Raw genomic sequence first — 16,262 nt, 5'->3', positions numbered from 1 at the left:
TTAGAGTCCTCCTTATATTATCAAAAGTGTTTCTATTTACAATGAAGCCTGTCTGATCTATATATATAATGCCTGGGATGATTGTCTTCAATCTATCAGCAAAAATACTCATAAATATTTTATAATCAACATTAAGTAATGAAATGGATCGATATGAAGTACATCTAGTTGGGTCTTTATTGGGTTTTAAAATTGGCGAAATAAATGTATATTGCCAAGATGGGGGGGTTATTAGCTCATTTTGGGCCAAAATAAAAACCTTATGTATTAATGAGTATGTACTTTTAGAAATAATTTTATATATCTCTGGTATAATACCATCATTACCTGGTGCTTTGTTTGATTTAAGCTTGTTTATTTGTGTAACAACCTCTGTATATGAAATACTTTTATCCAATAGTTTAATCTGTTGTTTATTAAGTTTTTTATTCATGTTTGTAGTTATCAATTCCTTTATTTTATCTTTAGGTTCCATGTTAATGTTATTATGATTAATTTTGTGAAAGTGATTTCTAAATTCATTTAATATTTCTGGTAGACTAGAAACATTCTTCTTTTTCTTTAGAGAGAAAATTTCTTTGATATGATTTTGCTTATTCAACCTTTTTGTTTTGTTTTTAAGTCTATGTAAGTATTTGGGGCTTATTGAGTAAGACAAAAACTTGTATTTCTCTAAAGTTATTTTAACTTTATGAGTTAAAATTTCTTTGTATTTCTCATTTAGTTTGTTTATTTCTTCAATGACTTTCTTATCCATAATATTTTCTTTATTATTATGTTTATAAGAGTCTAATTTACTTTGAATATCTAACAATTCCTTATCCCAAGATTTCCTTTTATTATTATACCATCTGATACTTTGTCCATATAGATATGATTTTAAAGCATCCCAAACATAAACAATGGAGACTTCAGGAGTATTATTTATGTCTAAAAATGTTGTACTTCTGAAAGTATATATTCTTTATAGTCTTTTAGTTGAGTTAAGTATGCTGGTATCCTTTTGATCTGAACATTGTAAGTATTTTTTATCATGAACTCAAAACAATTGAATTATGATCAGATATAGGACATGAAATGATTTTAGAGTTAATTAATTCTGTTACCATCTGGTTAGAAATAAAGACTCTATCTATTTTTGAATAAGTTTTGTATCTGTTAGAAAAAAAAGGTGTATGGTAATGATTTTGAGTCTATCTGATTATTAATATAATTTAAATGATAAGAATTAACAAAATCCTTTAAATGTTTTGCATTAGATGTAATTTTCCTTTTTCCTATAGTAGTAGTATCATTTTCATGTAGGATACAATTAAAGTCACCTGCCAAAATAATATCTCCTATAGAGAATGATATGATTTTATTAAGATGGTATTTCACTGTATTATTACCAATTCCAGGTATCCAATATACATTCATTAATGTATAAGTCTTCCCATTAATTTGTATTGTAACCATACAAAACATTCCTTTATCATCTTGATAAGACTTAATAGTTTTAGGAATGGGCATACTTTTATTCCATAAAATAGCCACTCCTCTTTTTTTCTGAGTGTGCTCTGAACTAACCAATACTGTATATTTATTTGTGGCTAATTTATCAATATCTTTTTTCAGGAGATGTGTTTCTTGAAGGAATACTAAGTTGGCCTTATGTAAATTAATGTATCTTATTAAGCTTGCCCTTTTACAAGGGTTATTCAGTCCATTAATGTTTAAAGAAATTCCTTTTAGAGAAGTCATTTGGCATTTTTAAAACATATAAAACTTATAATCAAAATAACAATTAACAAAATAAATAATGTTATACCTCCTCCTTTAGGTGTACCTTTAAATATAGCTGTATTTATTGAATCTCTTATGGGATTTTGTATAAGATTCAATTTTGTTTGTAGTGACAATGAGCTTACAAAATGTATTGTGGATGTCAGAACTATATACATACAACAGTGAACAAAAGAAAATAATGTAAGGATTAAACCTTGCACCCAGCCTGAGTTAAAACTCCAACTTAGAGTAGCACATACTACTCAAGTTAACCCCCTACCCTAAGCAGCAGTACCTCAGCTGCCACCTTATCAATTCAATACTAGTTATTATTAACTTAAATTAACAACTTTCAATTAGATTATCTGGTAAGACAAAGCTACACATTTGATAAATCAGCATCATATAAACAAATAGAAACTTTTAAAAACAATTCATACTGCTATGTACATCTATTTAATATAATACATTTATAATCAAATAGCATTCAAATAAACTTGATATTAGGAACCAAGAAGAGAGAAAGAAATAAAAGAAGTGAGAGAGGGAGAGAGAAAAAAAAAAAAAAAAAAAGAGGGCATATCTACATATTAATTTATTCAAAGTTTGTAAAAATAAGTTCTGATGTTCATTTAAAATCATTAACTTCGGCTATTATGGTTCAGACATTACATATGTTAAGATGTACCTATTTTCTGTCATAGAAATGCAGTTAACAGCTTCCAAAAGACTTTAAATTACTTGTATCAAAGCTTTTTTCTCATATTTATTATTGCCAGTAAAATAAAATATTATATTTATAGAAATGGTTATAAATCATACTGCATAGCTATGTAAATTCTCAGATATACTTGCATTATTGTGAAGAAAGCCATCTGTATTTTATATATCTGAACTTCTGCTTTAAAATATGTCACATGACAACTTCTTCCAAGATAGAGTCATAAAGATATTTGTGCTTGTCAGTCAGATAAATCAAATGAATTATAGCAATGTATATGTTTAAATCATAAGTTTTTTACATACATTAATATGTTGCAGTCAAGTAAACTTTCAAAAACACATGTATAAATGTTTCACTTTCTATGCCTTCTAAAATATCACATTTGCTTACTATGGGATACTGAATCATTTAAAATCATTATAACTTTCATATTTTATAAATTATAACATGAATAAATAAGTAGTTATAAAAGATAACTCACATTTAAATGTTATAGAGTTCATTTTCCATTGCAGAGTCGCATTTGCAGCAGTTCTACTTCCTGGTAGAGTGTTCTTCTTGAATCTGCGATGTGTCAGTGTGAATTCAGGGGTCAAAGTTCAAATTGACTGCATTCAGCTTCTCTGCGTGAATTCTGAGTGTTGAAGCTTTAAAAACAACTCAAGGACACTATTCACGAGGTAACCCACATCCCAAATTGTCTCCCTTAACATTCTGGTGGGAATTTTGATAAAAACAAGTGACTGACATTCATTTAGCAATATAAATGAAGCTAAACAGAGCAAAACCTTCGCGAAGTATTTTACAAGTTATTACAGCCTCTATGAAAGTGAAACTAAGCCCACAGTTATTAATATGTAACAGAACTAATTATTTATGCCCCAATTCAATTTTTATACAAATCTTATTATTTACTGTATCAGTATGATCAAAAGCATGTGAATATACTAATATGAAAGAAAATAAAGAGAGAGAGCAGAGAAAAAAAGAGAGTAGAAAATAAAAAGAGAGTAAGAGAAAAGATAAAAAAATGAAAAAGGAAGCTATAAATAGTATCTACAGTGAAATATTACTTGCTGTTTATATTAATAAAGATGGGTATGAAACATATTATTTACTACTATTTAGTTCTAATTATTATTAATTAAAGCATAACAGATTATTTGTAAACAAGTATAAGCAATAGAATCAAGGAAGTATAATTAGCAATAGCATTTAAACAGCATATATACTTTTTTACAAGGAATAAATAAGTTATTATTCCTTTTATCATATTTTCATTACACTTCTTTCCCTGCCCTCCCCCACCCCTTACTCAATGCATAATCTAAAAAGAATGTCATTATTTAAAATAAAATAAAAGAAGAAAGAGGAAAAAAATGTATCAAGTTACTAACCTTGGTTCTCTTTGTCAGAAAGAGAAACATATTGAATGATAGCTTGTTATTAGTTCCTCAGATATTTTGACTGATTATGAAACAAAAAACAGTTCTTTGTACACAGAAAATAACTTTGATTAAATCTTTTTCAGAATATTTGTGGCTTTCTGAAAATGTAGTAACTATATTTAAAAAGATTAATAGTGAAGAAAAAAAGAGAGAGAGAAAAAAAAGAAAAAGCATAGAACAAGTCATTTGTTTTTTAGTCTCTTTTTCTTCTCTGAAGTCTTCCATGAAGTTTCTGTTGCCAACCTCTTTAATGAAGGACTAGCCCATTCCATTTCCTCTATTTTATCCAAAATCTTATGTTTTTTGATAAACAGCAATGCAGAGTCTAAGTCCTCAAAAATTTTAGGGCCATCAGGAAGGAAGATTTTTAGCTTGGCAGGAAACAGAAGGTAGGTTTTAAACTGTGCTTTCTTAAGCTCCCTTATTAATGGCAGAAAAACTTTTCTTTTAGTTATTACCAAGGAAGAATAGTCATTGTCAAAATGCACAGTTGCCTCATTAATTTTAACAGGTGCTTTAGCCCAAGCAGATTTAAGTACCATCTCTTTATCAAAAGATGATAGAAATCTAACTATAACTGATCTAGGATACTTTTTGTTAGAGTTAGTATTAGCTATAGATCTATGGGCTCTTTCGATACCAAAAGAAAATGCTTCTGGCAAGTCTAAAGTTTTAGGGAGCCATGTATTTAAAAAATAAGTAATATTGTTACCTTCAATATTTTCTGGCAGTCCAAAAATCCTAATGTTATTGCACCTAGATCTATTTTCCAGGTCATCAAGCTTTGTTTGTAGATGTGCATTTTGTTTCAGCAAAAACTCCATGTTGATTTCCTCTTCTTGGATTCTATTCTCCATGTCATTTACAGTCTCTTCTATGCTTGTAATCTGGGTCTTCTGTTGTTGCAAGTCTATATGTAACAAGTCTATTTGTTTTGTAGTTTTTTCTATGAAGGTATCAATTTTAGTATCCAGTTTATCCATCTTAGCAGTAAGTTGCTGGATTGTAGATATCAGAGACTGAAGTTCTTTCTTGATGCTGAAATCTTGAGAATTTGTCTTACTGGAACTCATTTCAAACAGAGAAACTGACAGGGAAATTTCCAAGGTGATTTCTGACAGGAATATTATTAAAATTTTCTTTCTTTTTTAGATATTATTCAAGAAATAGATAAACCAAACATACTTAGAAAGAAAATTACTTCATAAATTAATTTTTAAAGTAATTATTTCCTGTCAGTGCAGTGAAATTGGTGGAGCTGAAGAAATCTGCTGCTATCCAGTGTTCATCCTTGGCCATGCCCCGTCCTTAATTTTTCTGATACCATTAATAAAGCTAGAGGCAAAAGAAACATTCTCTCTTCTGTTTTTCTAGAGCTCTAAAAAGCCTTTGACACGGTGTCACATTACAAATGTCTGACTCAAATGTCCTGTTACAAACAAACTCTTCTATGGTTCTCTAACTACCTGCCTGAATGACATTGATTTGTCACATGGCTCACTGCTTTCACTGCTTTCTCTCCCTTTCTTCTAGTTACAATGTGTGTTTCTCAAGGCTCTATTCTTGGTCCACTGCTCTTTAGCATTTTCATCAATACAGTATATACTTCTCAGCAAGCTTGGCTTGTTCAATGTACAGATGACTCAACTCTCATCTGCTCATCTGACAACTCAATACACCTACAATCCATAACACAAAATGCCTTCAACTTAGTCGAACTGTGGCTACATCAAAACCAACTTTTACTTAATCCCAAAAGACTTAACTATTACTTTTTTCCAAAGTCGCATGCCAGTGCTAAAACTAACTTCCACATTACCTCTTTAAACAATACATCTGTTGAAGTAGTTACCCATACCCAATTACTTGGAGTCACCATAGATGATAATTTAAAGTTTGATACTCATGTACAAAATTGTATAAAATAATTCTTCAAAAGCTAGGTCTACTATATAGAGCAAACAATTCCTTACTCCTACTATTTGAATCACCCTAGCTAACAATGTTTATGTTCTCTTCTCTATGGCTTACCTATTTTGACTAACATCCAGATATTTCTTAAATCACAAATGGAGCAATGCTGTAATAAGATAGCTAAATTTGCAGCTAACCTGCTGCATAAATCTCTCATTTACACATTCCAGGTTAGGTTTGTGCCATTTATGAATAAAAGACATGTTTTTCTGGCCCGTCTACTACCCGAACATTTGTCCCACTACAGTAAAATTGGGAATGTATCTGTATGCAATGCAAATGCTGTTCTATAACCAAGCTAATCTGTGACTGAAATAAAGTTGCAGTGTTCCTATAATCACTGCCATTCTAGGCCCTCAGTCATTCCTTCCCCATCTATCATCTATTTCAATGACAAGGAAAACAAATAGACCCATTAAATAAAGGTGGCTAAATGCCCTCTTGGTTACTGTAATAATCCAGAACAATGCAGCTTTTTTCAACCCCACTATGTTGTTTATACTCACCATGCCTGCCAAGCTGAACAGCTGCATCAATCAGAACAAATGTAAAAGTCGCTTATTGATTATAGGCAGGACACTGGAGGACATCTAGTCTAAGCTACTGCCACTGTGGATGGGATAAGGATTATCCCAATGGTGAAAAAAGTTATTTCATTTTAAACAACTTAAAGTTTTTGTTGCATAACAGAGAAGAATCTCCTACATAAAAATGGAATATGCTGCATAGTCTCTAACCCCACTGCCACCAATATAGCAAAGGTCAAATGTCAAAATGTGCACATAAGGTAGGTCAGTGCCCAGCTGATCTCTCCAAGTAGTAATACTGATTTCTGGGAGATGTGGTTGAGATGGACGGGAATGGATTAGCCACCACTTTTTTCATGTCTGTTTTATTTCATTTACTGTAATGTTATACAATCAACTTCATTACCAAGATTCCACATCACACAGTCACTTTCTGCAGAAATTGTAATGATTATGACTGAATCGTGAGCTCTAATAGGGCCCCAAGTGAGATCTGGCCCTTAGGCAAGTATCTGTGGAGCCTTGTGCTAGATCCAGCTTTGAGCCTGTGACTGTTTCTATTGGACTGGCAAATTCAGAGGGGCGAAGCACTGATTTGCACAGCTGTCTTGTTGCTGCTTACCTGACAGACAACTTCCCTTCTCTGCTAGACAGGGAAGAGTGTACTTATTTGATAAAATGCTGTGCTGTGGCTTAGGAATATAACATGCTGTTGATGTATTTTTGTAATACTTTTGTTGTATTGTTACTTGTATCTGGAGCTTTTCTCCTCGGGTCTCCACTGAAAATGAGCCCCTGGCTCAGTTTGACTAACCCGGTTAACAAATGACAATAAATAAATAGATATGTACTTTACTACATTACAATAAGCAAAATTAAAATATTCATCACAGTTACAGGGACATGGCTTTGAGTGCTCACTCTACATCCTGAATCAAAAAGTTCTGTTATATTCAGCTAAGACTGCAAAGCCATGTGTAATGCATTTGACTGGACAAAGCTTTCTATTGGAATGTGAGGTGACTATGTCACCAGTTGCTGCACTTTCAGAAAACATTTTTTTAGATTCAGAATCCTATCTGAATAAGTACTGTGTAACTGCTCCATTTTGAGTTTATGACTACAAGCTTTTGGTTATATATAAGTAAACAGTATTCTCTAGCTGACTATGATTCCCTCAGCTTGCAATGACTAACTGTGTGACTCTGAGCAAGTCATTTAATCAAACACCACTTCTATGCTGAGTCTGAAAAAATGTGCACGGAGATCAGTGCAGTCCACTAGAAACCACATACAAATATAGAAATAAATATCACCTAAAAAAAAATCTTAGACTTGCACATATGTGAACTTAAACTTATTCCTTTATGCTTCAAGTGTACATTCGGGATATGTGTGGCTGGGAAAGCAAAATAAATAATGTGTCTCCTTAAGAACACTACTTTCTGCAATAGGTTTTTGAGAAACTTGTCTGATTCTGTTGTAAGCACATTTAGATAACCAAACTGCTAGCTGAGTTAATAAAAGGCTTTGATTATGCTTTAATGCAGAGAGAATCTAATTATAGAGAAAAGTCAGTATTGCCCTTGCTGTGTAACTCCAACTGAATGTTTGCACTGGTTTTCTGTGGAAGGTTCCAAAGAATCTTCATATGGCATCTGATCAGATGTTTCCCATTCCACTGGTTTCTCCTTAATTTGGGGATCCATTGCCCTATCCTGCTGTGCTGTTATCAGAGTTAGATTTTATACTGTGAATCCTTTACTTGGCAGGTAACTCATGACTTCAATTTCTCTAACTTCTCCATCACTACATTACTGACACTCTTTTCTTCGTCTCCCCTTTATTTTCTTATTTTTTTGTACAGTAGAGTCAAATATTTGAACTAATTCAGACTTAGGATTGTTCAGATAGTCAAACTGTTCAGATAATCAAACATTTAATTGAACCGGATAAAAAAAATCTAAAATCTTGTTTTTTTCTGCATGCAGGAATATACTTTATAACCATTCAGCAATTTCAGTGGACAATAAAGAATATTTTTCACACACAAACTGGCTACAAGCTCAAAAAACATGCTCAAGTGAATATGTATAATGTTTACATATTCAGACTTTATGATTTTTCCTACCCAAAAGCTTTGGAAGACTGGTTCGGATAACTGAGTTTTTGGATAATCGACGTTCGGATAATCGACTTGCAAATGTATTGTAAAAATGTCATTTCCAGATGCCTCTCCCTATATTTCTCTTCAAATATATTTGGTGCTGCTTTTTGTATTGATTAGCTTTGTTTTGTTTTCTGCTTTGCGTAAATATTGCACCACATTAAATCTCTCTTACTTTCCCATGTGCATATTTCTTCTTCAGGTGTCTCCTGCTCCTCCTGTTTCTTTCTAATTTAGGGACTTGTTCTATCAAGCTGTGATATAACCTGTGTTAGACTTTCTACTCTAAACTTCACTTAGCAGGTATTCCATAACTTCAGCTTCTGTTTGTTTAACTTCTACCTTACTAATCTTCTATTCTATGTTCCCTGTTTGAGATCCTATTTTTATTGTGAAATTTTCCATATCTGCATGTCTTTCCCTGTATTTCTCTTTGAATATCTTTAGGGCCCTTTTTTTGAGGTGATTAATTTTGCTTTGCGTAAATATTACACCATATCAGATCTCTCTTTCTTTCCCATGTCCATATTTCTTTTTTATATCTGTCAAAAATCTCTAGATTTTGTTCTTTATATTTTCACACTTCCTCAGTTGCTTCTTTTTCCAGACTGCCCAAGGTTTCTTGGTGTATATAATGTTGTTCATAAATTTGTTATATTAATGAACACAAATTTTTATTTGAAGCTTTTGATAGCTTTTCTTGTGGAAGTATGTTTCTTTCCTCTAATTTCTCTCATAACGTCTTTGTATGCCTTTTGTCTGGACATTCTGGCCTTCTGTCATAATAGTAACAATACGTTAATTCTTTCTTATCCTCAGTAGTCCACTCTAACATTTGTATGGCTCTTTTTTGGCTTATCAGTTTTGTGATTTTTTTGTACTACTACTTCCTTCTACAAAAGGGGGGAGGGCATCCTCCCTCTGGGCCTGGCCTAGCCCCATTGTAGGAATGTTTCCATGTCTTGGGGATTTACACTGTCATTTTTTTCTATTTCTGGCTCCAGTGCACATACCAGAATTGGGTACTTTTTTATCCTTGGTCTTGTGCACCCAGTTATCTTTTTTTTATTTTTAACCTACTTTTTTCCATGCTATATGCTATATAAAATACAGTCCATATATCAGGGTCATCTTGGTGAGATTTTTGTGAAAAAAAGAGTCCACCTTGTGAAGTTACTCACCAAGACTTGAGGATGAATTCAATTAGTACCTAAATGAAGTGTCTTATTTCATCAAAGAACCTTTCAGAGTCTGCATATTTTTTGCCTCTTCCCAGCTGGACTTTTTGCACTCATGACCTGAACTGAATATTGCAGCACATCTGCTTGTGAATATAAGTCAGTTCACTGGCATGTCTCTTGGGATTTGACGTCTGAAGGGCTGCCTGTCACCATGTCACCAGAGTACAGTCATGTCACTTGTGATTTAAAGTCTGCAGTGGCTGCCTGTGATCAGACTACAATTGTGTCACATGTAATTTGAAGTCTAAAGTGTCTGTCTGTGACAAAAATACTAATGTCACCTGGGATTTGAAGTCTGCAGTGGCTGCTTGTGACCAGAGTACAGTTGTGTCACATGTAATTCAAAGTCCATAGTGGCTGCCTGTGACCATAGTACAATATGCTGGCTCTAATACCGCAGCTCTTGCACAGATTTTGGATCCCGTACACATTAAGGAACTGATGATTCTCTTACTCTTCTTGACTGCTGTCTTCTTCCAGCAAGGGACTGCTAGTGCTTTTCAGGTTTCTCCTTCAAATGTTCCCTCTCCCTTGAATATTGTTTACTGCCTTATGGCTGAGATCAAGGCTTTGCTAGAGCTCTTCAGGAGGCCCCTTAAAACCCATTTATAGGTTCATTGGTAGGTACTAGGCTATCTGCCTGAAAGCATTTATAAGCCTAGCCAGAATGTGTTTGCTTTCGCCGCCCCCTTAGATTAGTTCCCTATTTCATGACATTCTCTCATTATTGTCAATAATGTTAATTACACCAAACCTAGACATGGCTTGTAAAATAAAATTATGTTATTTGACTGCAAACAGCTACAGCAAGTTCATGTTGGGTTCTGGTGGTCTTTTGTGAGGTTATCAGCAGTTTCTGGGACGGTTATGTGGTACTACTTTGAAAGAAAAAAAATCTAGTCCTTTGGACACACTTGGCTATGCATATATATATAATTAGTTTTGATGAGTGTATAAGCCGCTGTCTTATGATTTTTGTGTTAGTTAGAAAACAAAAATTCATAAGTGGCCAGTATAGTGATGAACAGAGTCTCCACTCCACACTATATCATTATTCAGTGTTATGTTTTATAAACATAAAGCTGAGTTGTAGGTGGACAATAGATATCCATAGAAAATTTGTTTTTAATAAACTGACCTGAGTTACTTATCTATCTGAAAGCAGGCTTTATATGTATTCGGATATTAGTGCAAAAGAGGTGACTCAGGGAATAGTCACTGGTTTATACTGACAATACCAATAGTTTGTGAAGCACGCTGACAACAAGCCACACTGTAAACCTTTGTTCTGTCACAAGCTACAGATGTTCAACTGTATTATCTCAGTAATTATCTGTGTGTGTGTGTGTGTGTGTGTGTGTGTGTGTGTGTGTGTGTGTCTATATATATATATATATATATATATATATATATATGTATAGGCACACACACACACACACACACACACACACACACACACACACACACACACACACACACACGCACACACACAAAACTCAAATATATTTAATGTGTATTGGCTAAATGCTCATTTTATTTTTTGTAAATTCAGCTTGTATTCTTTATGATTGTATTTATTATCTCTGCTTTATTGGCCTGTGTCATGGTTGAAAATGGTGTATGGATCATTTTACTTAACTGGTTAACAAATTTAATGAATCGACCAACCTGTTTTCATGAACATAGTGGCACTGCAATGTAGAAGGGAAAAGGAGGCTGCTGTGGTAAACTGTACTGGGTGACAAGTAACTGCCTTAAAGGAAAAAACTAACAGATGATTGTTCTTGGGTATGATGATTACTTTCGCTAGGTGGTACCAACTGCCAGATGTAGAGTTTTTATTTAGAGATGTGATTTATATCAAAAGTGTAATTTGAACTATGTTTATAGATTAGAATATTTTTAAAGCCACAGTTTTTATAAAAATATTAGTTTAATCTGTACCTAATATACTGTTACATTTTCCCACATATTTTTCAGATATTTGTGGTCAAAGATGGTCTGCATCTAGTGAAATGGCTTTGAGAGGGAAGATTATGGGAGGAAGCAGAGCTTCTCCAGGTGCCTGGCCATGGCTTGTCTCCATCAAACTTCACGGTGAACTAATGTGTGGTGGGGTACTGCTGGACAAGTTGTGGGTCCTAACAGCTGCACACTGTTTTTCTGGGTGAGATCTTTACTCTAAACATAGCAAGTACTGCAAGAGACTACAAAGTAGCATGCAAGTAGCTTTCAGAAACATATGTTTGCATGGCCTCAGTGGTGCACTATAAAATAACCTATGATTTTTAGGAAGACATCCAGTTGTCACTCAGTACTGCATTCATCAGCAACAGCCAGTGATACTACAACATTGAAAACAAATGTGATAATTCTATCAGTTCTGACTTTATATAATTCAGTGCTGGTAACTGTTTCTTATGTAAATTGACTTCTTAAAAAAAAAAGAAGAAATAACATTTATTCCAAATCCCTGCTTGTAGGAATTGTGCTACTGCCTCCCTCCTTCTTCTTCTTCTTTCGGCTGCTCCTGTTAGGGGTCACCACAGCAGATCAACTGTTTCCATTTCTTCCTGTCCTCTGCATCTTGCTCTGTCACACCAACCACCTGCATGTCCTCTCTCACCACATCCATAAACCTTATCTCAGGCCTTCCTCTTTTCCTTTTACATGGCAGCTTCATCCTTAGCATCTTTTTCCCAATATACTCTGCATCCCTCCTCAGCACATGTCTAAACCAACGTAATCTTGCCTCTCTGGCTTTGTCTCCAAACCTTCCAACCTGGGCTGACTCTCTAATATACTTATTCCTAATCCTGTCCATCCTCGTCACACCCAGTGCAAATCTTAACATCTTCATCTCTGCCACGTCAAACTCTTACTCCTGCCTTTTTGTCAATGCCACTGTCTCCAACCCATATAACATAGCTGGTCTTACTACCCTGTTGTAGACCTTCCCTTTCACTCTTACTGGTACTCATCTGTCACAAATCACTCCTGACACTCTTCTCCACCCACTCCATCCTGCCTGTACTCTCTTCTTCACCTCTCTTCCACACTCACCATTACTCTGAACTGTTGATCCCAAGTACTTAAACTCATTCACCTTCGCCAGCTTTACTCCCTGCATCCTCACCATTCCTCTATCCTCCCTCTCATTCACACACATATATTCTGTCTTAGTCCTGCTGACCTTCATTCCTCTTCTCTCTAGAGCATATCTCCACCTCTCCAGGGTCTCCTCCACCTGTTCCCTACTCTCACTACAGATCACAATGTCATCTGCAAACATCATAGTCCACAGGGACTCCTGTCTGATCTCATCTGTCAACCTGTCCATCACCATTGCAAATAAGAAAGGGCTCAGAGCTGATCCTTGATGTAATCCCACCTCCACCTTAAACACATCTGTCACTCCCACTGCAGACCTCACCGCTGTCACACTACCCTTGTACATATCCTGTACCACTCTTACATACTTCTCCTCCCTCCTAATATAGATTATTGTGAAGATATTTATTTATTTATTGACATTTCATTACTAGGAAATTGTGATGGGTAGGAGCCCATTTTCAGCTGAGGTCTGGGGAGAAAAAACTCCAAAGTGCCAAAGTACTGCAAAACATTTTAATAACAATAATTTTACTGTCATTAAAAATAATGTAAAAGCAGCTACAATTTAAGTAATTATACCAAATTAGGCATAATGTGAAAGCATTGGTTAAGAATAGATACAAGTTATGTCATAATGATTTTATAGCTAAAGAAATTTTAGCTTGTTTATAGAGAAATTAAATGTGGTATGAAGTGAAAGAAAATGCTTATGGTACATTAAGTGAGAATGTCATGGTAGAGAAAGTGAAAGAAGTAAGGAAGTGAGCGAAGAAGAGAGAGTAAGGAGATGTAAGGTATGAACAGGTATTTGTTCACATTTAGAGATATAATTTATCCTGGTGTTGAGCAAGAACAGAGCCAGCGTTTGGTTAGGAAGTCTTTCAGAGTGGTTTTGATGGATGAGAGAGAAGGTATTGATCTGATGGACAGGGGTAAGGAGTTCCAGGCCTAAGCAACATGGTATGAGTACAGACAGTGCCCAGCAGAATGATAGCTTGTGGACAGATAAGAGTTTTTTGCCACAGGAATGTAATGACTGAGTGGTAACATAGTTTTGTAGAATGAAATTTAGTGCTAGACAAGCAGATGGATTCTGGATAATTTTATAGGTGGTAAGAAGCTGTGTATGCATTAGCTGATGGGGATATTCTAACAATTTAGGCTATAGAGTGGTTGGTTTTCATAAGGGAATTTGCTGCAAATTTATCAGCTTTGTTATAGTATCATTCAAATTTGTGTTTTTGTGATTTCTGAATGTTAGTAAGGATGGCAGAGCCATAAAGAAGTGTGGGGAGGAGATAAGTACCATTAGTGAAAACGTTTTTGGATCTATAATATAGCCTTGTTTTTGATGAGTTTTTCTTTTTCCTTTTTTCTATGTGCAGGTCAAATTTAAGGTTATTATCCACTATCATCCATAATAATGTGCTATGAGAAGTGATGTTAGTGGTTGCATTATCAAGAGAGAAGTCATTAAATTTGTCTTTTCATGGGAGAGGGATTTGGGGAAAAAATTGTTTTCTTTTTATAGGGTTGAGCATGAGTTGTGAGTTAAAAAAGCCAAGTTTCAGTTACTGTTAAAGCTTCCTGAGTAATGTTTTGGAGGTGTGCCATGTTGTCAGATGTGCAAAAGAGTATGGAGTCATCTGCGTACTGTATCAGGGTAGCATGTTGTGTGGGTGGGGTGTATGGAGGTTATCAATGAGAATGTTAGGGGGCCAAGGCTAGAGTATTGTGATACACTGGTAGTGACCGGGAAGTATGGAAAAAGGGTAGAGTTTCATTTTACTGACATATCTATTGGACAGATAGCTTTTAAACAACATAAATGTGGGCTGAAAGAGACCTAATGAGGACATTTGAAGTAGAAGTTTGTTGTGACAAACTGTGGCAAAGCCTTTAGACAAGTCTGGAAATAAGGAAGAGACCTGTTTGCTGTAATCTGTAGCTTTTTCAACAATATCTATAAAGGTTAGAAGTGCAATGTTGGTACTATGGGAAGAATGGAAGCCATGTTGTGTGAGGGATAGGAGTTCTTCCTGCAAGAGATAGTTAAGCAATTTTTTTAATACATTTTTCAAGTACTTTGGATATGAGGGATAAGATTGCTGTAGGTCTAAGGTTAGTAATGTCTGCTGAATTTCCTCCTTTGTGAAAAAGGATAATGCATGACTTTTTCCAGAGAGTGGGACTGTGGGATTTCTGGGATGACCTATTTATAAAGATTGAAACAGGCAATGATATCAGCTGCTCTTTTAAGGTACTCAGTTGGAACATGTATCTGAACCACCATAATCTGTTCTCCTTTACCATCTCTACAATTGAAGCCGCTTTAGCTCCTGCTCTGATGTCATCACTTCTTCATCTGTTCCATGATGTGCATCATACCACATGTCTCAGGCACTTCATATCTATCACCTCTAGCTTCCTCAACTGATCTGCTCCTCACATACACCTTGAGGTAATCTCTGTTAATGAGTTATCTAATTGGAAAACCCTAGAACAATGTTCCTTCTGCCTGTGGTAAAGTACCAAGGAATACTAAAAAGTTTCAAGAGTGAAAAAAACATGTGACAGATTAGGTATCTTATGTGTCCACACTTTAACTTCAGTTCTGACAGATTGCTCATGCTGACTTAAGGATTGCTATTATTCTATAGAAACTTCAAACTTATTTTGTTAAAAAAGACTTGAAGAATTATTTCAAAATAAAAGAAAGCAATTTTTAAAAAGTAGCCATGCAAAGACATTAATTTTAACTATGGTAACTCTAGTAAACAAGCTTAGTTTCAGTTTATTCCAGTTATCCAGGTCTGCCTTAATTGTTTCTAGGGTTTTATTGTCATTTGAATACATGAAGCAAATAAATGAAGCTATGGACATCATATTAACTCCCTGGTATTTAACCTATTTGAATGATTTAATGCTACTTGACACAAGAGAAGAGGTGAGAATATTGTTTGTGGAACTCGGTGAGAAAATGGTTGATTTGTCAACATTTAGCTTATAATCTGAGGCTTTACTATTATTTTGTTGATTGGCTGGAATACATGAGAGATACATTTAATGGTCTGGAAATACAGTGATGCCTTATCTTAAAGTTGGTTCCTAATAATGTAAGGTCTTGAACAATTCTAAAGATCAAGCATCCCAAGGATAATATTTTTATACAGGCAACATACTTCTCATATAGAAGTTTGATAAACTGTATGAAATTATATGAAGAATGATACTGTTCTAGAACAGACAATACATGTATTTATTTATTTAGTTTTATTTATTTATTTATTTTTGTTTACT

General features: G+C 34.4%; 1 protein-coding gene across 1 annotated transcript in view; it reads left to right on the top strand.

Annotated features, from left to right (window-relative positions):
* Window positions 1–16,262, top strand: part of PRSS56 (serine protease 56) — a 2,212,799-nt gene that overhangs the window by 623,406 nt on the left and 1,573,131 nt on the right. Inside the window, exon 4 of the mRNA XM_044070672.1 lies at window positions 11,829–12,015. Within this exon, the coding sequence (XP_043926607.1) occupies window positions 11,829–12,015 (187 nt within the window). The remainder of the gene's footprint in view (window positions 1–11,828; window positions 12,016–16,262) is intronic.

This window comes from Protopterus annectens, chromosome 4.part1 (assembly GCF_019279795.1).
Source record: "Protopterus annectens isolate FY-2018-M chromosome 4.part1, PAN1.0, whole genome shotgun sequence".
In the NCBI taxonomy this organism is placed as follows: domain Eukaryota; kingdom Metazoa; phylum Chordata; order Ceratodontiformes; family Protopteridae; genus Protopterus; species Protopterus annectens.
The sequence above is the reverse complement of the archived record's forward strand: the minus strand, read 5'-3'. Positions and strand labels throughout refer to the sequence as shown.